Below are 23,058 nucleotides of genomic sequence, written 5' to 3' on the forward strand. Positions count from 1 at the left end.
CTGATAAATTTAACCACACTCGCTTCTATAGTAACAATTCAATGTGAAATTGTTTGAATGTTGAAATGGAAGGTCATGCGCAGCTCATAGCAGGCGAAGTGTTTTGAAAGTTTAGCTAATCGTCGATAGTAAACTCTTTTGGAAGTCACACGTTCAAACAAAGCCATCCAAAGAACTGATAGTCTTCTGGCAGGCAAGGGTGTTTTTGGGAAAACGTGGAGTCTTTCTCCTAGCAAGATCTTAGGGATCTACACGGCTGATCTCTTATCACCTATGCATCAGTGGTCTGGATTAATAGACTTTCTCTCGTGGGAGTCAGGAGGACCTTACCGAGAGTACAACGCACTGTGGCCATCTGTTGCACCGGAGTTTTTCCGACTACTTCAGGCCCGGCATTGGATGCTCTGGCTAGTCTACCATCACTTGATGTTTTCATCCAAGGAAAGTCCTTGAAGGCCATTTGCAGGCTGAAACACAAAGGGCATTGGTAGGGCCCCCACCCGGCATTGGACAACAGAGTAGGCGTGCACTTCGATCCAACAATCCTCGCCATGCCGCTGGACTCCATGCCATCCAGAATCGTATTTGACAAGAGATACAGTGTGGTGCTGCCAGAGGCTCATTTGTGGTCAAACTCAGAAAATTAGCCTCTGGCAGAAAACGGCAAACACTGTTTTCATGGATGGCTCCAGGACCGAGCACGGCTCCGACTCTTGGGTCTACGTGAGATCCAGTGGGAAAAAACTGCACTTTGCTCTTGGAATGCATGCATCTGTGTTTCAAGCGGATGTGTATGATGTTGAAGAAGCGATGAACTTTGTTGTGGAAAACAGATGGAGAGGCAGATCTACAGTATATATATATATTAGGGCGGGTCGATTTCAAAATCGCTCATTACTCTGTGAAAATCGTATTCTAGGGATCAAAATAAGAAACTTTGCCGAAGGAACCATACCTCTAAAACGAATTCTGATGTCCCCCAATTTCAAAATATGACCATGTTTGGCCTTTACATGAAAAAAATTAGCTAAATGGCTATGTTTTTTCTTTATTTTTATTTATTTATAATAATATTTATTATTTAGTTATAATAATATCTAATTTTTCTCTTAGAAATTTATTTAGTCAGAACATATGTAAATGAAAAAAATAATTTAATTGAGTTATAAAAAAGAAACTAAACCCAAATTGGGGGACATCAGAATTCGTTTTAGAGGTATGGTTCCTTTGGCACGGTTTCTTATTTTGATCCCTAGAATATGATTTTCACAGAGCAAAGGGCGATTTTTTTGCCTCCCCACAAATCGACCCGGCTTAATATGTACTCATATTTTTTTTATGATTTCTAGTTTTCTTATTTACTAATTGGGTTTTTATAGAAATAAATTGAAAATTTTGCCTCGTAGAGATGGGAAAGTGTGCTGACCTCACACCAACTAAAAAAGCAAAAATGTCCACAATGTTGGAACATTCACAATAACAACACATACCCAGCGTCAAACAAATATCCAGCGTCAAATAGCTGAGTTACTAAATGTTTCGCAGTCCAGCTTCGAAATATTAAGAAAAAATTGGACGCTAAGAAATCGAATAAAATTACAGAAAATTTTGTTTGAGTATAACTATTTGGCCACCCTCTGTAAGTCGTATCCCAATACCGTTGAGCGTCTGTGGTTCTTTAAATAACTCAAACATCTAAGGAATCTGAAGAATAAGTTCTACGAGAAGCAAAAACATTCTAACGATGCTAATTTTTATGAGCTTTACGTATTTTCATCACTGCCATTAGGCAGCGTCTTAGCTTGAGGTAAGGTTTAGCTTAATCAACTAGCCCTCTCCAAGTTACACGATTCAAGACAGCAGACCACCAGTTATGCATTTTCAGTTTCTAGACCCTCTTTTACATCTGATGGCCAGCGTATTGTAATTTAAAAGGATTTTTTGGGACGTTCTTTACATTTGAGTAGTTACGATTTAACAAGTTTAACGAATTTTCCTTTGCAAATCCGCAGCAGCTCCTCATTGTATCTGATTCTATAACAACCATCCCCAACCTGGACCATACACTTCCAGAAGTTCGGAAATTTTTTTACTATTGATTGGGATTACTCATGACTTAGAGTCATACGTCAAATCTGGTGTTATTATTTTTTTGTAAATAGTGTATTTACAGCTGCGCGAGAGTAGTCTGGATTTTAGTAGTTTGCTGTATGAAGTCGATTTTGGTTGCAGTCCTGAACGCCATGGTAATTTTTTAGTAGTATCCACAGGTACTTAAAACTCTCTACGCCCTCAAAAACTTACTTTCCAATAGATATATTGCGTAATATTTTACAGAGCTAAACTTAACCAGCTCAATAAAACTTTGTACCAGAATTTATTCGTAAATTGGAAGAGAATATTAAATGTAATCCCAAATCCTCCCAAAGCTACATAAAATCAAAGAAAAATTGCTCAATATACCAGCACCGCCAGGCGAAATATAAGTGTAGAGCAGGTTAAGACCAATACGTGTACCATAAATTCGAGTAAAAGCTCAGCATAACTATTGCATGTCCATGACCTAAAATTGTGCGAACGAATTTTGGCATTCAAAATTATATAGAATTCGATACAAAACGGACCTTCCCTGTATCACATATACACGCACGAGTGTGCATGCAAAGGCGCATTAGTGCATAAGCGAATAAGCGACAATGGAAATAAATACCTAATTTCCCCAGATAGCTACGCGGTGGATTTGCGTGGTTTATCACACATTGTTGTACGTTGCAATTATGTGCGCTGCATTGCATAGGCATTTTTATTTTGCCTACGCAGGCTGCCTTGTTCGCAGGTTAGCCATTCACCTCCAAAATGACTATCCATGTAGCAGGAGCCTTTGTTGTTGGTCTCGTACATTGTAGTTGACATATGTGCAACATTCTAAGCAGAATTTGCTTATTATTTTCGCTTTGAACATAAAAAGATATTTTATATAAATTTACCGTACAAAAGCTGCGCTTTACTCAGGTCAGGTGAACTTTAAAAACTGATGAAGAAAAATGCACAGCTATATAACGAAATTGGGAACATAAGTAAGTACTAAAAGCGTTAAATAGGGCATCTTTCAATATGTGACGTGTATTTTAATGTGGGTATAAATAATTATATTCCGCCCCCAAATGGCTGCCGGTTTTAGGAGCAGCTTTTTCATGGCACATGACAAAATATAGTACTTTTATTTAACATTAAAGATTTCATACGCACAAAGTCATTGAAGCCGAAATTAATCGAATTGTAATCACATGTAATCAGCACTAAATGTGATACTAAACTTCCTTCCGGTAGACCTGCAGGCAAAGTACATGGCGCGCAGTGCAGCAATAAGGCTGAGCACTTTAAGTAAGTGGTCAAACACAATTTATGGCCACGGCAAAATCCTGGATGGCACGTTGGGACTTCCCAGACAGGTGGACTACACAATTCCGCCTATACTTGCCACTACAACGTTCGTGACCCTCCTACCCACGAGGGAAGAGTGGGAGCGTGACGTGGTAAGACAGGGCGAGTCCATCCATGTATACACAGATAGCTCAAAGCTCGATGGCAGGGTGGGCGGGGGTGTGTATTCCGAGCATCTGGGGATTTCCTTCAGTTTTCGGCTCCCCAACTACTGTAGTGTCTTTCAGGCTGAACTGATGGCAATAATGAAAGCCGTGACACTGGTACAGTGTGATGCGATATCTGGTGATGATATCTACATTTTCACTGATAGCCAGGCGGCGATAAAATCCCTCACTAAACAGTCGACAACCTCTAAGGTAGCCATGAAATGCCGCAAATCTCTTAACGAGATGGCTGAGTCATTTCACCTAACGATAGCATGGGTTCCTGGCCATTGCGACATAGAGGGGAACTGCAGAGCTGATGAACTCGCGAAAATCGGCACCAAACTGACTAATGAGCACATAGACACTGATATAGGTATACCCTTACAAACATGTAGACTACATATCCATGAGGAAATTGTAAGAATAGCGAATGAAAGATGGCGAAACGAAGCCACTTGCAATATAGCCCGACAGATGTGGCCGACTCTCAATGCTAAACGCACAGAACTTCTACTAAGGAGAGACAAACATAGTCTCAACATACTGACTTCAGTCATAACGGGGCACTGCCTAATTGGTAGGCACGCCCAGAGAATGGGTGTGCAAACACATGACTTCTGCAGAAGTTGTCTAGACGAGGAAGAGGAAGAGACGATTCCGCACCTTCTGTGCCATTGTCCTGCTCTATCCAGACGTAGACTCGCCAATTTGGGCAAACATTTCTTTAATGAATTAGAAGATCTCGGCTCTGTCGAAATTAAGGATCTAGCAAAATTTTTGAATAGTACACTGTGGTTTCAGGAGGGATAAGGGCTAGTTTCCCCATGCGGCATCACAATGGGCTACGAGCCTGAGTGTGTCCACAATGGACAACCGCTTCAACCTAACCTAACCTAACCTAATCACATACAACCTCGGTCGGCAACAGTGACAAAAACTTGGATTTGTATATTTTTTATAGTTTTTTTTTGTGCTATAAAAAACATACTTAATAAAAATTTGTTGAGAAACTATATTTCTCCCGGTGAACTTGAACATGAGATAGATCTGACAAAAGTTGCATACATAACAGCCAACAGTGATGCGTTATGGGCTACTCATATAATCGTAATCAGTTTAGTTGGAAATTCTACGCGACTCTGAACTCAGGGTAGTTAAATTTTTGTGAAGAAACCAAAAATGCCGAATACTCGTATTTATTATTGTTTTTTGCTACATTTCTGCTGCAACTGGCCACCTTTTCTATGACGTTTGGCGATGCGTGAAATTATTTAATCCTTTACTTATAAAATGAATTTTCGGTTAAAAAAAAAAGTTGATTTAGAACCACCTGTACTCAATTTGAGTTCATTATTTCTTGATTTGTAATGCAAGTTTCATTTTGGAAGTAGAGGTAATGACTTGATCTTGCTGTTTTTCCGGTTATTTCTCCAATAATTGGACTCAGGGCTATTTAATACATTGCGACGAATGGCACAGGGATGTTGAATACCTCTGCCTATTTTTTGAAAGCACTTTGTACAAATTTGCATTTTTACAGTACTCTTGTGTGAATTTTTTGCTCCCAAGAGTAGCGAGTCTGGTGACAAGGCATGGACACCGTTTGTGGTATCAATTTCAAAACATTGATGGCGCACATTTTCTCTTCCTTTCGTCACTTGAGCGTAATTATTGGGTCGGCGTGCTCGACATACATCGTGTAACAAGTACATACATTAAAATTTGCTTGATTTTGCTTTCCGAGAAGGATTTGTTTGAAGTTTGGCATAGTCTGTAAAGGTCTATTAAATACTTTCTTTTCTCGGTCGAGAAGAGCTATTCGACAAGATTCGCATAGAAATTGCGAAAAAAAGTATAAGAAAAACATGGCTATCGTACAACACCTAGAGGACGAATTACTTTTTAGAATGCTCTCGTCCAAGCATCTCAAGTACTACTGCATCCCTTACAGGCCACTGGAAAGTAGGGGATCATGCAACCAGATTTAACCTTCTTTTCAAGCCCATCCACAGAAGCTGTCAGGCGGAGGAGGTGTAAGAAAGTACTTTCCACTATTTATGCGAATGTTCAGGTCTAGCTAGAGGAAGACTTCACTCTTTCAGTAAGCCTTTCCTACAGCAAATTAAAGAAGTCTCAGGCATAGATATAAAAAGTTTGCTGCTATACTTGGATCTCGTTAAATGAATCTGATTAAAAGTATGACACAAGACATCACACGAGATCAGTGGTAGTAAAACGGCGCTAGTCGCTAATTAAGATTATTTCAATAGAAATACTTTAACACTTCAACAACAACAACAAGAGCAACAACAGCACATGTTTAAACCAGCTTTGCATCATCTGCGATTACACAATTCTCTATTTCATCTTTCATAGTTTATCGAAGGTTTGCAAACTGCTCAGTGCACTATATTAATTTCTCTAAAAGAGAACAACGGTTTACGTAGTTCCCAGAGTTGAATTCTCTGCAATGAAATAGTAGTTAGTTACTCTCATACTGGTACGCTAGCAAACAATTTAAGCTCATGCCAACTCTCTGCCGGGTAGCCCCCATGTCGCATATTCTTGTGGTGGCTTCAAATAATGTGGCTGCTATCTGCCTATCAGGCAGCAGCAATTAATATTAAAATGTAACTTCTCATACCCCACGCCTCTAGTGTATGCTCTTACTCTGCCCTCCACCCTTGCCTGCTAATCACCCTATGCTAATCCGGCAGCTAAAACTCTTTGCATTTGTGTATTTCGGATTAAGGAATACTTGAATGAGTTTTGTAAAAATTGAAGTTTAAACCATAATTAGTAGCGGTCTTACTCAATTGCTTGACCACTTAATAATGCATAAACAATACGAGCCCATATTAGCACACACAAGTATGCATGTGGACTGTTGTTCACCTGCCCACATACCACTTATGTAAAAGCCTAAGTGTGCACTTAGAAATGAAGTATAACAAATAAAAGCCCTTCAACATTCACGTTAAAACCACTAAGTAGACAATTATCAGGTTTTGCATATTTGTGTTGGTATTGCTGCAATCGTAAATACACACATAAATCGCTAAGTCAGCGTACGTGCATGCCCATTCAGTTTATGTAGAGTAGATTTAGTTCAGTATTTGCAGTTAATTTGCGCTTACTTCGTTAGCATTTATTAGTGCACTTTTACATATACACAAATTTACAGGTACAGCGAACATATGCGCTGGTGTGTGTTTGGCTTGTGTGTGTTAGCAAATCAATTGCCAACTGGAAATAGGTAACCGCAATAACTGTAAATATATGTTTTATTGCTGCTTCCGCTCAATAGAACTAACGTATTGTCGCCACTGCAATTATGAACACACTCGTTTATGAGTACTTTCTGTGCTTGTATTTGTACGTTATTGTTCATGCATTTACTTCCACATTTGTGTTGATTATGTACTAATTATTGTACAATTACTAGTATCAGCCGATAATTGCAAAATTTATGTGGAATTCGGGATCAATGTTTATTAATGTAGACAAACTATAAACCAATGGTGGACAAGCAAGTAAGCATACGCACGCACACTTAAACGCACATGCGCGATAATAGATAAACACTTCTGTTAAGTATATAAACGCCAATAATTACTGTCACTAATGGCGGTTCTTGCGAATGATTTATTACCTACATCAGGAATGACAAAGAGCCATATTTAGTGAAATAGAAGATTTATAGATAAACTTAGTTTTTTTTAATCTACAAAAGCTTACATAGCGATAAAATTATTATATAAACTTCGGAGGCTTTCGGCCGGCATTTTGATTGGGATGCGAACAAATGTGTCGATGAGAAACAGATTCTTTGAGGGACTGATATATTCTGCTGAAACTGTTGTGCTTCGTCGCTAAACTAAGGCCGTGTTTGGATTCCAAGATTCCGGCAGCACAAAAGGAAATGATTTATGCCGAGTGAAAAGTTACAAGACGGGCAGCAACTAGGTGTAACGCCTGGGAGAGTAAGAATGGTTGTGATAATAATGTGACCAAGGCGAATGCATGTGTATGTTGTAGTTTGCCGGTATGGACACAGTAAAGTAGCATTTCGCACGACTGGGATTAATAGGATTAATTGAGGAATAATGATACCTGTGCCTGCACCACCCAAATTTTTTTTCCACTCAAGCTCAATGAGTCGATACTTGAATTTTTTAAAGCGTAATGCTTAGCAAAAAGGGTGCGCCGTTGTATAATATAATTATGCCTACTCGAAGTATGAAATGCGTATAAAGTATAATGCTTTTGGTATTTATATAATCTTAATTGATACTTACCGCATCAGGACCGGTGGGAAAATCAACGAAGGCGGGAAAAGTTGCCGATTCACCTTTTGGTCCCGGTGGACCCGGAGGTCCCGGAGGACCCCGTATACTATCACCGGGTGGTCCTTTTGGTCCACGTTCACCCTTTTCACCTTTAATTGTACGATAAGCTGCAAGCAGAATACAAATATATAATTTAGTATGTTGAAAATTAAGTATTTTAGCACCACGGTGCGTATACGCAACTACTGTTTTCATGCAATATAAATTATTTAACATACGCCAATGCGGCTGTGAACATCTTCAATTAATAAGGAGCTTATATGTAAATATGCAGAGCTGGCATTACACTTGACACGCCAGTTAAAAGTACATTCCCTCTATCCAACGTCTGCAAAACAAAATACTGCGGAGCATACAGCCTGGGAGCCAGGGGTCGATTTTGGACTGCGTTTTTATACCGTCAGCTGGTCCAGTAGCGGTGGGTACGTGCGTGGGATGCTGCGAAACGTGTCGAAAAAAAATTTCTAACAACTCATTTAATACCGGCTGAAGTTTTTTTTGTGTATTGTTGACATTTAGTAGAATAAAAAAAATAGTCACCTGCGCCGTAGAGGGAGGAAAATACGTCAGCTGAACAGGCGAACTTGTAAAATAAATTAAAAAGTAAAACTACTTTATGCCGATTGAAATTTTTTTACATAATTTTGGATACATATGAAAATATAATAATGATGGTCAAGTGCGCTTATAGCGGTGGGAAGACCGTCAGCCGAAGCGTTGAAAATTCCACGCGCGCTGAGATGTATGAACGCAATGATACATTCTTATATCGGCATGAAATGATGAGGTCAAAATGACCCCTGGCTCGCGGACTAATAGTAAACATGCCATCCTATATAAAGAGTATCTTCGTGAATGTGGCTGAATCAAATTGCCATATGTAGCTCACAAATACGGTTAAAAAATAGTGTCAACGATGCAGCATCCAGCTTACTTCGGCTGAATTTTTCTCGAAGACGTTTAAAACGCACAACGTTTGCAAATCTTGTTGAGAGCGAATAACGATTATATTCTAAAATGCTTCTTAAAGCAAGGATCCTTTTAGATATACTAGTTACAATTTTACAATGCTTCAACAAAATGTCTTTGAATTGTTACTAAAAATAAAAATAAGAATAAAAAGAAGAATTCGTAATTATAAGTAGAATACAATGTATTTTCTGGTTAGGCAAAATTTTTTTGTAAGTAACGAAATATTTGCTAAGGCTCACATTTTTCTTTCTTTCAGTCGCTTTTTGCTTCTTTCTGTACGAAAGGCAGGAGACGATTGAAAGGCAAAAAAAAAATATATATATTTACTTTACGAATAGTGAAAAGCAGTGCGCAGTAACTTGCGTTTTCTTTTGTGCTTGTGTAAACATCACGACACCAAGTGTAAAGGTGTAGACAACATCAATCCGTTAACCAGCTCTCAGCAAATTTGAAGGAATCAGCTGATTTATACCGGGGTCACAGGTAACAGGGGTTATGACAGCATTTTATTTACGAAAAACTGGAATTGTGTTGCTGATAGATGGAGAAAATCAACGGAACCTCCCTCATGCTACTGCGTTGACGTCTGAGCCATAGAGGATTAGACGCGAAGCTCTTTTTCTCATGGGAGCACTGTCAAAATGTAAATTATTTATAACATTCGTCAATAATGCCACACAGAAAGAAACATTAATTGGGTAGTTTTTAAACAAAAACTGGGAATTATCAGCTTCTACAACATCACTTTGGTTAGTATTCAGTGCACTGTTTCCCATAAACACAATCAGATAAAATACATAATAAACAAAAAATAAAAAAAAAATATCCAATAATATTTTTCTTCATTTTGGTTTTTCACCGAGATTCGAACCTACGTTCTCTCTGTGAATTTCGAGTGGTAGTTACGCACCAACCCATTCGGCTACGGCGGATTAAATATGATATATATTAAGGCATACACTAGTACATAGTACCACCTCTCTTCACATATATATTCGCAGCGCTTTCCACAAACGTATTCAAAATTGGCATGCTCTAGGCAGTAAGCTATTGCCACCGTAGGATTATGATATAAACGCAAGGGCTGAAAACTCTTGGACCTAACACATAGATGGCACTAGTTTTATTGCATTCAGATCTCCTTCAGTTGGTACTAACCTTAAATATACAGCTTTTAGTATTCATGATATTATATTCATGAGTTTATGAGTTATTGTGGCGTTACTTTTATTATTTTCAAAACAATGGATCAAATAGAATTTTGTACTTTAATTTTAGACTGTTTGTTAATTGGAAAAAATACCATTGAAGCAAATAAATGACTTGTAAAGCGTTATGGCGACTCCGCTCCATCAGAAGCAACAAGAAAACGCTGGTGTGCTGATTTCAAACGTGGTCGTGGAGGTACCGATGATGTACAACGCAGTGGATGTCCAAATGAGACACCAGAAAACATCAAACAAAATTCAAACAAAAAACGATATTGGCTTTTATTACATGAGCATTTGATTATCAGAAAACTCTGTTCAAAGTGGGTGTTTTCACTGTTGAGCAAACAAAGTCAGTCACCAAGAGATTTGGCTCCCAGATACTACTGGCTCTTCACAGACCTCAAAAATGCTCGCTTATAAGACATTTTGGTCGAATGGCGAGGTTATCGTTGAATCTGAGGCCTATTTTGAGGCCTATTTAGAGGCAAAAGATAAATCGTTCTACACGATGGAATGATTTCGTTGTTCTTGAAGGAAATTACGTTGCAGAGTTTGATGTTAGGCCAGGGGCTTTTCAGCTCATGTGTTAGCTGAGCGAACTTCATAGGGCGAAACGTCGCTGTCAAAATTAATATACACTGCAATACACCGGTTTGTACGCAATCAAAGCGATGGGGAACTGAATAGATTTATTTTTAATTTTGCCCCTGCCGCCGCCGACGAAATCAGGTTTCAGTGGAAAATGTAAATACATCTTTTTTCCATAAGTTGCCTGTTAGAAAAATAATATTAGAAAGTTTGATAATTTGAATGAATCGAAAAAATTCGGGATTTATTTTCTCGCTTTTGATCCGTTGACGATCCGTTAATACCGACCACGGACTGGCATTGGCGGATAGTTTGCTTGTAAATGAAAATTTTTGAAAAACGTAATAGCAAGAAATTTATGATTTTGTTTGCCATTCCTCTAATTTGCGTATACACGCACACATACGAGTACGTGCTGCAGATATTTACATATTATCCTTTGTTTATATTTATGTATATACATATTTATTTATATTTTGCATCGATCATATGTATGGTAAAATAAATTTAGAAGGGCATTCCTATTGGGGAAAAGCAAAAACAAAAATTGTAGCATTTAAATTTTAATAAAAGTGCATATGGCACGTACAAACATATAACTTGCAAATTCAGAGGGTAATTCTGGGGTAATTCTAGGAAAATAGTACAGTGGTGGGTATCTAATGCGGTGAGCCAAAAACCAGTACCACCCACGCTTTTCAGCTTTCAACGCTTGGCGTCATACTGAGTAGCTTTTTGCAGCTCTGCTTCATTTGCATAGATTGATCCTCTTCTCTTTTTTTGGCATTCGACTATGTTTATTTAATTTTTTTTGTAGCTTAACAACACGCAGTTCGCACATAACTGCAAATACAAAGGTACATAGAAATTATGAAGAAAAATACGCTACAGCTATGCACAAGCGAGTGCAATATAAATCGCCGTTGTTGGTATTTCAGTTATACATACTCGTAAGTATGTATGCGTACAGAAAGACCTGCTCAAATTACTGATGCTTTCCATTTCAATTCAACCGGGCTATTCGGGTCATGTTCTTCGATTTCGATGTAACTTCAATATGTTGCTCTCTGGTCAAAATAATGAGACACGTATTTTTTTGTTCGCCCGAAAACAATTTTTTTCAAGAGTTATCGGCAATTTTGTTTTTCGCCTCAAACTCGATTTTTTTTAATTATATAAGAAAATTTTTTTTTAAATTCCCATAACATAGTCAAAAATGAACCGATTTTAATAATTCGGGGTTCAAAATGATCGTAATTACTAACACAAGCGACTTCATGTAGAAACAATTGCAAAAAAGTAGTTGAAAATTTTTTACTTAGCAAAAAAGAAAAAAAATTGAAATTTTTTCAAAATTCAATATTTCAAAAAGTGTATTTTTTTTTTTTATAACGTTTTCCAAATCAAAAAAACATCTCAAACTTTAATTGAGCTGCATGCCTAGTAGCTAAAATGAGTTGTTTTTGAGTAATGAATTTTTGAGTAAACACCCTGTTTCGCACTTTTTGTTTTTTGCAAAATAAAAAATTTTCAACTACTTTTTTGCAACTATTTCTAAATGAAGTCGCTCGTGTAAGTAATTAATTACAATTATTTTGAACCCAGAATCATTCAAATCGGCTTATTTTTGACTAAGTTATGAGCAATTAAAAAAAAAATTCTTATACTCAATACCGATCGCTTCAAATGGAACTCAACTTGGCAGTTGCGCAGTAGAAATCTTATGGGGTGCCAGTGGACTAGAATTGTCAAAAAATCATTTTTTTATATTTCGAAAGCCTAGGCTCTTAAAAATATGCTGTCAAATTTTTGGAAGGATATTTCCAGTATTTTTGATTTTACAGCCATTTTAGTAGGTAGAGTCAGACTCGTCACGCGGCCGCATCAATGAAAAATATCCACTCTCAAAATTTTAAGCTCATTTATCTCGAAACAAAAAAAATGTTCAACCGAATTGTCTGAAATTATAATATGGCTATTTCCTGTACTAGAATCATATTATTATTTCAATTATTTCGTATGTTTTGATTAAAAAACTGAAAAGAAAGGCCGATTTTTAGAGTGTGAAATTCAAAGCCGCATCATTTTGTCAATTTTTTTTTATTCTAGTACGGGATATAGCTACAATCCTACTGATAAATATTTTTTTTTTGGTTTTTGTGTTTCAGATAAAAAGAAGGCCAAAATGGACAACACCGACCAGGTCTAATTTTTTTGGGAGGGTCAACTTCAGTGCCATTTTTAAAACTATTAAAATTAAAAAAAAAATTCTTTTTTTTTTTTGTATCTAAAAGAGGTCAAATAAAAAGCCTGAAAAATGTATGTATCGTTTTTAATTTTTTTATTGTAAATAGAAAAAAATCCACAAAATACTCTAAATTTTCGAGCTCTAGACCACTGAGACCTCTTAAGTCTAAGTGGGCAATATACTCAGTCTTGCCGTAAATTCAAATTGACAAATTTTACAATGCATACGGCGAGAACAAATTCTCTGAAAAAGTTCCGTTTCTTTTTTTTGCATGCATAGACTACTCGTAACTTGTACTCAGTTTCGTGGCAAATTACACTGGTTAACAATGCAGTGGGGAGCTAAATAAAATCACATTGCAGTGATTTCATTGCATAAGTGGGGTAAAAGTGCAAGTGAGATTGACGAATTGCTGAAAAAACGTAATATATCGATAATGTTTCTTTACCGTAAGAGCAATCGTTTTCTGAAGAGACAGACAAAACAAAAAGTGGTCGTCCTCGTGTGCTGCGAATCAGTGCAGCTATTAATGCCGTTCGGGAAAGAGTTCGCAGAAATCCACTTAAGGGGTTACATGGGTTTCGTCGGGTAAAAAAGGACAATTTTCAATATTTTTTTTTCTATGTAAAAAATTATTTCTTTAAATCAAACTTTTTTCTGTCTTATAGATACATATTTAAAGAATAATTTGTGAAATTTTCAAAAACACAAAAATTAAAACTCCTCCATTGTGACGTGGTTTTCGGTGACCACTCGAAAAAAAGGTGCGCCCGCGTTGTCAGCATAACTCCTGACAGGCTCATCAAAATGAAAAAACAAAAATAAGTGCTTTAGTTAAGACCATAAACTCGTGCTTGAACGAATTAAAGAAAAAAAAAGTAAAAATTGGAATTTTGGCCGACATTTTTGCAAAAAAATGAAAATTTCGGTCAAATTTGCTTGACATTTTGCTTTTTTTAAATAGGTGTAATTGAAAAAAAAAAAACAAAATCCTTCGTTCAGGCACGAGTAAATTGTATTTCGAACACCTGTGTAAAATTTCATCAACATCGATTGAGTAGTTTTCGAGAACATTTGACAACCGACTTTGAAAACACGGTTCCGAGAAAAACGCGTTTTAAGTTTTGAGTAACAATAAAAGTGGCTTGGAGCGCACACATTCCAAAGGCTGTATCTCCGAATTTATTATTCGGATCGACTTTAAAATTTAGGATAATATTCCTGAGAAGTTGTAGAAATTAATAAGCAAAAAAAAAATAAATCGATTTTTTGAACCAACGAAACCCATGTAAGCCCTTAAAAAGCAGAAAATCGTGTCCAGAGAAATTAATGTATCGATCAGATCCATGTCAAGGCTATTAGAGATGATCTCCACATGAAAGCATATTGTTGCTCAACTGGTCATCTTTTAACAACGCGCTTTAAGAAAGTTAGACTCGACAGATGCAAGCAGCTTCTTCGGTGGCACGCGGTCAACGGTCATGAAAATATTCTTTTCACAGATGAGAAAATGTTCACTATTGAAGAAGTTTCTAGTAAAAAGCAAAACAACGAAATCTAGCTAAAACTTCTAAAGAGGCAAAAAATGTTGTTCCAAGTGTTCAGTGTGGCCACCATCCAGCCTCCGTAATGATTTGGTAGGAAGTGTCTTGTAAAGGCGTAACATCTCTTCATTTCTGCGAAAAAATGTTAAGACCAGGGCAAAAGTGTACCAGGAGGATGTCTTAAAAGGTGTGGTGAAGCAGATGAGCAGTACTCTCTTTTCGATGGAGAGCGTTGGATCTTCCAGCAAGATTCCGCTCCTGCCCATAAGGCAAAAACCACCCAGCAGTAGCTAAAAAACAATATCCGGGGTTCATAGTCGCAAAAGATTTGCCGTCTGGAAATCCATATCTGAATCCCTTAGCCTACAGTTTGTGGTCAGAATTGGAGAACATTGCCTGTCGAAGACCTCAAAGAAAATTGCAGAGTCTCAAACAATCTTTGGTTCGAGCAACGACGTAATTTGTAATTTTTTTTTACTACTTTTTCCAAAACATCTGGCCGTATGGCGTCAAGGGTGGCTTGTGGCTTCGATATTGCATTAAATCGATTGTTAAGCGCGATGTATGACCATATGCTGTTTTACTCTGTGAACTTCGCGAATAGATTTTTTTTTCGAAGTAAATTTCCGCATTTTGTAGAAGTTGTTCTAATGTTAAACGATTCTGGTTACTGAATAAAAATGCTAACACAGTTTGCGATTCTCAAGGTGTTAGTGCAATGCTGACTGCCTTTTGATGCTGTACTTGTTTTGGTTGGCTTAGAAAACTTGTATGACCGAATGAGAGCTTTAAACGCTGTCATGACAAGCAGATGATTCGTAAAAGGAAAAGGGAAGGAGAGAGAGTAACCATATTCAATAATTCATAATACATTTTGAAATCATTATGTTAAGTAGAAGCTGTGAAAAAAATGTTTGAGTTTTTTTTTTAACGGTAAACATTTACAAGATAATACGCCAATAATGCCAACGACGAAAGATTTAGGCGCGCGAATTATATTTATGACAGATCGACAAAAATATGGAATGTTCGAAAGTGCCTTGCATAAGCTTGAAAGAGACGAGAAGCAATTCAAGAAATCACTACGAATGCCCCTTTCGCATGCATTCAATCAGAGCTCCTATATTTTCTCAATGTATATTACGCATAGCACTACTGTATGTAAGTAAATCACAGTTTTACAGTGTGTTTGTTAGATCTGTCTCGTTGTTTTGTTACCTGTAAGATATTTAAGCTCACAGTGGCACCCGAATATTCCATACTCTTCTTCATAAAAATATTAACAACATTTAAAAGAATTCACAAGCCGATTCCAAGCTCCTTACTACTGCTCAAAGTTTTCTGTCTCCTCATCGGCCAGATGCTTAAAAATAGAATGACAAGTTTCTACTAAAATCGAGTTGAAGCAAACATGGAAGTAATATCTAACAAAGTGGTAAAAATAGAACACAATGCCTAATTGAGCAGCATTTCTTGCTATGTCAACATAATCTCCAGAGCAGAGGGTTACGGAGCAAAAATTGCAATATTTACGTTTTGCTCATATTTTGCTTTCACTGCTATGCAGTCAAATCTTATGTAGTAGGTGTCAGATGCCAGAGTAAGAGAAATCGGAATACTACAATATTTCAGTTGCATACGAGTATATACATCCTGCGATGGATCAAATAAAAGTACTAGCAATAATTTTGTATTAATGAAAGTATCAACTTTTGTTGCAAAATAGATAACCAGATGTCCAAAGAGAAAGTGATTGCTTATTGCCGTTTTGTGGATATGAAATAGTTAATATACAAAACTTCTTCTGATTTATACTTTGAGGTGAATCTTTGTTAACATTAGAAATTATTCTGAGAAATAAACTAAGGAATACATGCACGGAAAAATTGAGCCAAATTTGTACTGGCTGAAATACCAGTACTTGAAAACCTTATAACTGACTTTTTGAGGGGAGCATAGAATTTTGGGTACAATCATTCGCAGCTAATAATTTTTGTATTTTTAACACTTAAATGCGAGAGTATTTTTCAAGGTTTTGGGTTAAATATATAAAGTGATCGAGATGGATATAGACATTTATATGCAAAATGGGCAGATTTTTAAGAGGGGTCGGTTTAGTGATGCTTTCCCGTCAGTCTGTGCGCACTAAAACCTCGAGCAAAAATTAATATCTTTCAATGAAACCGTTTACAAATATTATTCTTTGACCAAGGTAGATTGGTATTTTAAATGGGCGAGATCGCTCCATAGCTACGCCCCCCTGCCATACAACGGTAATCGAGAAAAAGAAGAAACGTGAAATATCTGTTATAAATAACGAAAAATTACTTGGAAATTAAACAAAGCCAATTAAAAAAATGGGCTGTGCCCACTCTTGGTTAAATTGGTGTGTCTTGATAACGATTTCATAAAAATCGCCTAAACTAGGTACACATTGCTTAGGTCCGACGTAATTGTCAATGAGGTCGGATAAGAAAAATTTTACATAAATTTTATTTTATATTTTATATGTATCTGAATTTTTCCGTCAGGTCATCTGATATTACAAGCTACAACTGCCAAGAGTATTTAACAGTCGGCCTAAACTAAATTTTACTAAAATTTCCACGGATATATAAAGTTCAGTCCGGATCGAATTTAGCCTTTCTTACTTGCTACGAGTATGTATAATTTAGTAAAGTTCTTCATGGTGAAATTCATTAGCGAGCAATTTGCGGAACTTATTAAGAATCATTGGCGAAAATCGTAAGAGTCTAGAATTCTTTCTTTATTCAAAAGCCGTTCACTGGAATTTACAATATGCCATTCCACACCGCCACGAAATTTGCGTAAAGGTCTTAGCCTACAATTTTACAAGTAAAAACTAAATAAAATAAATACAATAAATAAAAACAAGTTAAAACTAAATAAAGTAATTTAAAGCCTCAAAACTTTATTGAAGGAGCTCGGCAACAATATCTAACGTAAAATTACCAATGCTTCAGCCGAAGGAAGTGTTGAAATGTGTTTCCAAAAATTCGACACTTTAGGCATATGTCCGCCTTCTACAAAAAAATGTCTGCAGTATGTAAGACTAAATGAGGACATCCAACTTTATAAAAAAAACGAAAATCTGTATTTGTGAGTTACAGTGATGATACTACCGAGATTAGCCTGTTGCATTAAAGTGGTGCAGTGGTATAGCGAAGTAAACTATTTTTTACAATCAATGATATCACTTCCTAATTATTTTCCAGTTTACTTAAATTAGTTACTTACGTCTTTCGTGTGAATACGGGGGCGGTGTTTGTAATGGAAATCCACTGGCATCGTCCGTCGCCTGCAAATGAAAGAGAGAAAAATAAAAATCAAATATTAATTTTTTTTCGTCTAGTAACATATACCTATGACATACATATGTTTTCTGTGAAGTACAAGATTACTTAAGTGGAGGCAAAAGTTGTTTTAAAATATTTATTATTTTGATGAAATTCGTTTAGACGAAAAACCATGATTTATTTTCAAAATTTATTACTTAAAATTCTTTTCCCGTATGCAAATATAAACTTTTTGAAATATGTGAAGAAAATAATTGCACCTCTGGTATAAGAAAAAGTGTTATTCAATCAGATATGGTCTTATATGGACTGCAAACGATAAATTCGAAGTTGTACTTCGTAAGTAACACTTTAAACTAACATTAAACGTCATTAGCCAAATTTGATGTAGTTCAAAATACAACTCTTAAAACTACCCAAAATCAGTGCAGCTGAATTTCTATTAGGTATAGCAAAACATTTGCCGTCCAGTATTGGTATGATTACCAATATATCATCTCTTATTTTTGTAGATTTTCAAATCAAATCTGATTAGAAACACAACGCAAATATTTATTTTATCACCACAGTAATAGTTTGATGCAGAAAATGATTTTGATATACGAGTGCAAATATAGATATGCATCGATATGTTTAATAAAATGGCGCCGAAAAGAACTGAGAAATTTCGCATGTATATTTGTGCATAATAAATAATAAATAAATTAAAAGCAGGCCGCTTAACAAATAATGAATTCGAAAAGCAACATCAGAAATTCAGCCCGGAAGTGCATGTCGCTGTTGACGCTGAGTATTCTTGTTTGCGGCATTCTTGTTTGTGAGTCCGTAAGTTGTGGGCTTAATCGCACTTTTTTGTAATATAAAAAAAAAAATTATTTTTGCAATTTTTCTTATTGCAATCCTTCTACTGCAAGCAGTAGGTCTAGTGGCCGCTTCTTCTGTGAAAAAATTATTATACCCTAGTAGATATACAAACTAAATATGCAACGCAACGCTTGAAAAAATAAATAATGATTAGTGGTCGATTGACTTCTATAAGGGTAAGACTCCGTCAGAAAATATGAGATTTGCAAGTGGCCTTTCGATTTCTTTGAAACTTTGGGAAATATTAGTTCTAGGTAAGATTCATTCGAGCCTAAAAGGATTTTGAAAAATTTTCAAAATTGAGTCATGTTGAAAATCGGGACCGTGTTTTTTTCAAAAATCAATATTTCTTGAACCGTTGGATGGATTTCAATGCAATTTACAGACAATATAGAAACAAATAAGTAGTTTAAATTAGTATTATGTTAAAAAAAAAAAATTCGAAATTTTGACCAAAAAAAAGTCAAAAAAATTTTTTCAATAAATTTTTAGTTGATTTGGCCAGTTTTTTAGATTTTCTGTTATACACGTAACGATTCCTTATGATTTAACCTTAAATTTTGAAAAAAAAAAATTGTATGGTGTCTATAATAGTTCTCGAGATATTGCGATTTTAGTGGAAGCGCGCACGCACGGTTTAGGTAACAGGTGTGCAATGTGCGCTGCGTTATGTGTTCCTGTATGAAGTGACTGGAGCAGACTGCTGCAGGTCTGTGCGCGTTTTTCTACTCCCGCGCTGCGTAACCGCGAACTTCACGGAGCGCGCTTCCACTAAAATCGCAATATCTCGAGAACTATTATAGACACCATACAATTTTTTTTTTCAAAATAAAGGTTAAATCATAAGGAATCGTTACGTGTATAACAGAAAATCTAAAAAACTGGCCAAATCAACTAAAAATTGATTGAAAAAATTTTTTTGACTTTTTTTTGGTCAAAATTTCGAAATTTTTTTTTTAACATAATACTAATTTAAACTACTTATTTGTTTCTATATTGTCTGTAAATTGCATTGAAATCCATCCAACGGTTCAAGAAATATTGATTTTTGAAAAAAACACGGTCCCGGTTTTCAACATGGCGTAGATGACTCAATTTTGAAAATTTTTCAAAATCCTTTTAGGCTCGAATGTATCTTACCTACAGGTAAAATCCGCCAAACAGTCGAACAGCCGCTTCATGACTGTCTAATTGTTGAGAACGTCCAACTATCGATGTTGAAAGGTTGTTTTGCGCAGCACTATTTTTAAGACAACGGCTAGTTTTTGGACTGCCAGTCTTTTTTCTGTACTCGGCAGAAACAATTTCTTGAAATTTGTTCATCAACCATTGAATTATCGACTCATTCGGATGATTATTTTCACTAAAAATCTCACGAATTTTGCGCAATGTTGCTCTTAATGATCGACAATTTTCATAAAAAAATTTCAAAACTTTTAATGCAAATGCACAGCTGTCTTCTTAAAAAATATTAAAAATGATTTAAAAAAGGTGGGGAAATTATTCACTACAGAAACCTAGGCGTCACTTTTGAAAAAAATTGATGAATACGTCGTTAATTTAGAAATACAAGCGTGGTGACGATTAATTAGTGAGGAGTTAGAGAGCCTCAAAAGAGACGTTCTGAAATATTTTTTAATTAGGACGCTAGAATTTGTTATCCAGGTGCTTAAAAAACTTAAGCTGTTTACTTTTTTAAATGACAGCCAGCTAATTTCCGGAGTATCGTGAGTTTGATACGTTAAAACATCCTGTTTAGGAATTCCAGACAAGAAGTGAAAAATAAAAAATGTTTTGAAAAGGATAAACTTTTGAATTTTTTTGGAAAACTTTCCTGACCTTCTTAAATTTATATTTTACTAAGAGTGATTTATTCTCACACGAGTAACCCTCTTATTTTGAACTGGTCCTTGTCATAGCGACGTTCACGGTTCGATATTAAAATTATTATCACAGTGAAATGTTATTAAGTAAGCATTATTGTTTACATTTCTAATATCTGTAACAGTCAAACATAAATTTATGTGAGAGCTAAATCGAACTTGAAACGGTATTAGTGTAATTGGAACATGAAAACATTTTACCAAGTGCACCAACATAATAAACGAATAATAAGTGAAAGTCGAATGTGCGTAGCTCGCGAAATTTGAAGATTAATCTTATAAATATTTTGAACAAACCTCGTATATACATAAGACATTATTCAAATGCAAGAATGAAAGACTACCATTTTGCGGTTTTAAAACGAAAAGTTTTCTTGGCTAGACAACTCAAAAAAATAAGAAATGCTTATGGTCTAAGATGCGAGGACATGGAAAATGACACAAGAAATTAGAATGCTAAATGTGAAATAATGCTGAAAGAATAATTGAAGACTACCAATGCAGATTTCGTAGAGGCAAGTTTACAATCGACCAATGTTTTGTTCTTAGCCAAATGTTTGAAAAACACTATGAATACGGGCTAGATGTTCACTGCCTGTTCATTGATTTCAAACAAACCTTCCACAGTGTTAAAAGAGATAGGATCCAGCACATATTGCTATTGCTCGTTAGCGCAACGCTCACAAATACACAAGCAAAAGGGATCATTCAAGGGAAGCTCACAGAGTCGTTCCCTATTGAAACAGGTGTAAAACAAGGTGATGCCTTATCAACAGTCATATTCAATTTGATGCTGCACTTTGCCGTAAGGGAAGTCAACAAAGGTGATACCTTGATAACTAAAACAACTCAAATGTGTGCTTATGCAGATGACATCGCTATTCTCTCAAGAAATAGGAATGACTTAAAAGAAATTTTCTTAAAAATTAACAAAATTCCGAACGATATTGGCCTTTTTGTAAACGAGGGCAAAACCAAATATCTGTTAAAATCGAGGCGGCCTGCAATCTGAAATTTGCGTGTGGGGCCTATATTTTTGAAGCAGTGTTCGCAGTATGTTCGCATGTAGCGGTGATTCAACTTCCGCTGTCAGGGATCGCATCAACGCCGCCAACAAAGCGTATTACGCCCATCTTATCTTGTTCAAGTCCCGACTTTTGTCAAAAGCTACAAAGTTCACTATGTACAAGACCCTTATTTGACCAATCCTAGCATATGGTTGTGAGGTATGGACTCTCAAGGTTGATGATTGTACTCAGATTGCTCGCATGGAAAGAAAAAATTTTACGAAACTTCTTTGGCCCGTTAAGAATGGATGATGGTACCTATAGAATCCGATTGAACTCTGAACTGAACGATCTAACGCAGAACGAGACAGCTGTGGGCTTTAACAAAGCATGAGATGGCTAGGTCATGTGATCTGTATGTCTATCGACTGTACCGTGAAGAAAGCCTTGACAGGAAAGTTAATGGGCGTGAAGGCCAAAGGCAGACCGAGGAACCGTTGGATAGGCGCAGTGGAACACAATCTTAAGAGGCTGGGAATACGTAACTACGAAGCAAGAGCTGAAGATAGACCGCTTTGGAGGAGCATTTTGAAGGAAGCTTTGACGCACCTCGCATTGTAACGCTATGAAAGAAGAAGAAGAAACTTTGAAACATATAACAAAGGAAAAATGTGACAACGTGTAACGAGCAGTACTGACAGGGTATATAAGTTTTTAGATCATAATCTAGGACATAATTCCTTTACGAATGATTTGACTAGAAACAGGATTTCGTTCATTTTTAAAGCTAGGAATCGGGGCATACTAAACGGCTGTATAAGAAAAACTGCTCGCTCTGTAACTTAAATGAAATTGAAACAGTCCAGCATTTTATCGACACGTAGCTTTTGAGAAAACTTTTTCTAGTGCAATTTGAAATTGTATTATACAAATACGTACACTTTGATGATCCAAATTGGAAATATCTCAGGAGCTTTGTAAAAGTATATTGGAGGAATAATTTTGATCATTTTAAATGTAATACATTTTTTGTATTTTACTACATTTATAAGTGGTATAACTAATAAAAATGTATCTATCTAACCGTGAAAGGTTAATTATCGTTTTTTGTCGTAAATAGGTTAATATGTAGGTATTCCTTTTGTTTTTGCTACAGCCACTCTTTTTTATCTAATTCTTAAAATTTTTGAATGAATGTAAAATTGTATGACTGGGTAGCTTTCTAAGTTCTGCACACAAAAAAGTATAATTCAAAGTCCTGCGATGTGTAAGCAAAAACCAAGACGCACACTATAAATTCTGAGATAAGCTCTGCCTAAACCTGTCTATGTAAAATGCGCTAAACTGGAATTACTGTTTAGTGCATAAAATGGAATGCAAACGCATTTTCTTCTTACGAGTAAATAAGTTTACAGCGATGGAAAAACTGATTACAAATACAACAAAAAGCAAGTGAAAGAGTTCAGTGACTTATTTTATGAA

The 23,058-nt window shown here is 36.1% G+C and overlaps 1 protein-coding gene across 3 annotated transcripts in view; it reads right to left on the bottom strand.

Moving 5' to 3' along the window:
* Positions 1-23,058, bottom strand: part of LOC128862199 (collagen alpha-2(IX) chain) — a 386,091-nt gene that overhangs the window by 302,034 nt on the left and 60,999 nt on the right. For all 3 annotated transcript variants that reach the window (XM_054100687.1, XM_054100685.1, XM_054100686.1), the window contains exons 4-5: positions 17,764-17,824; positions 7,892-8,049 (exon numbers count right to left, since the gene is read on the bottom strand). In XM_054100687.1, coding sequence (XP_053956662.1) covers positions 7,892-8,049; positions 17,764-17,824 — 219 coding nt within the window. The remainder of the gene's footprint in view (positions 1-7,891; positions 8,050-17,763; positions 17,825-23,058) is intronic.

This window comes from Anastrepha ludens, chromosome 4 (genome assembly GCF_028408465.1).
Source record: "Anastrepha ludens isolate Willacy chromosome 4, idAnaLude1.1, whole genome shotgun sequence".
In the NCBI taxonomy this organism is placed as follows: Eukaryota; Metazoa; Arthropoda; class Insecta; order Diptera; family Tephritidae; genus Anastrepha; species Anastrepha ludens.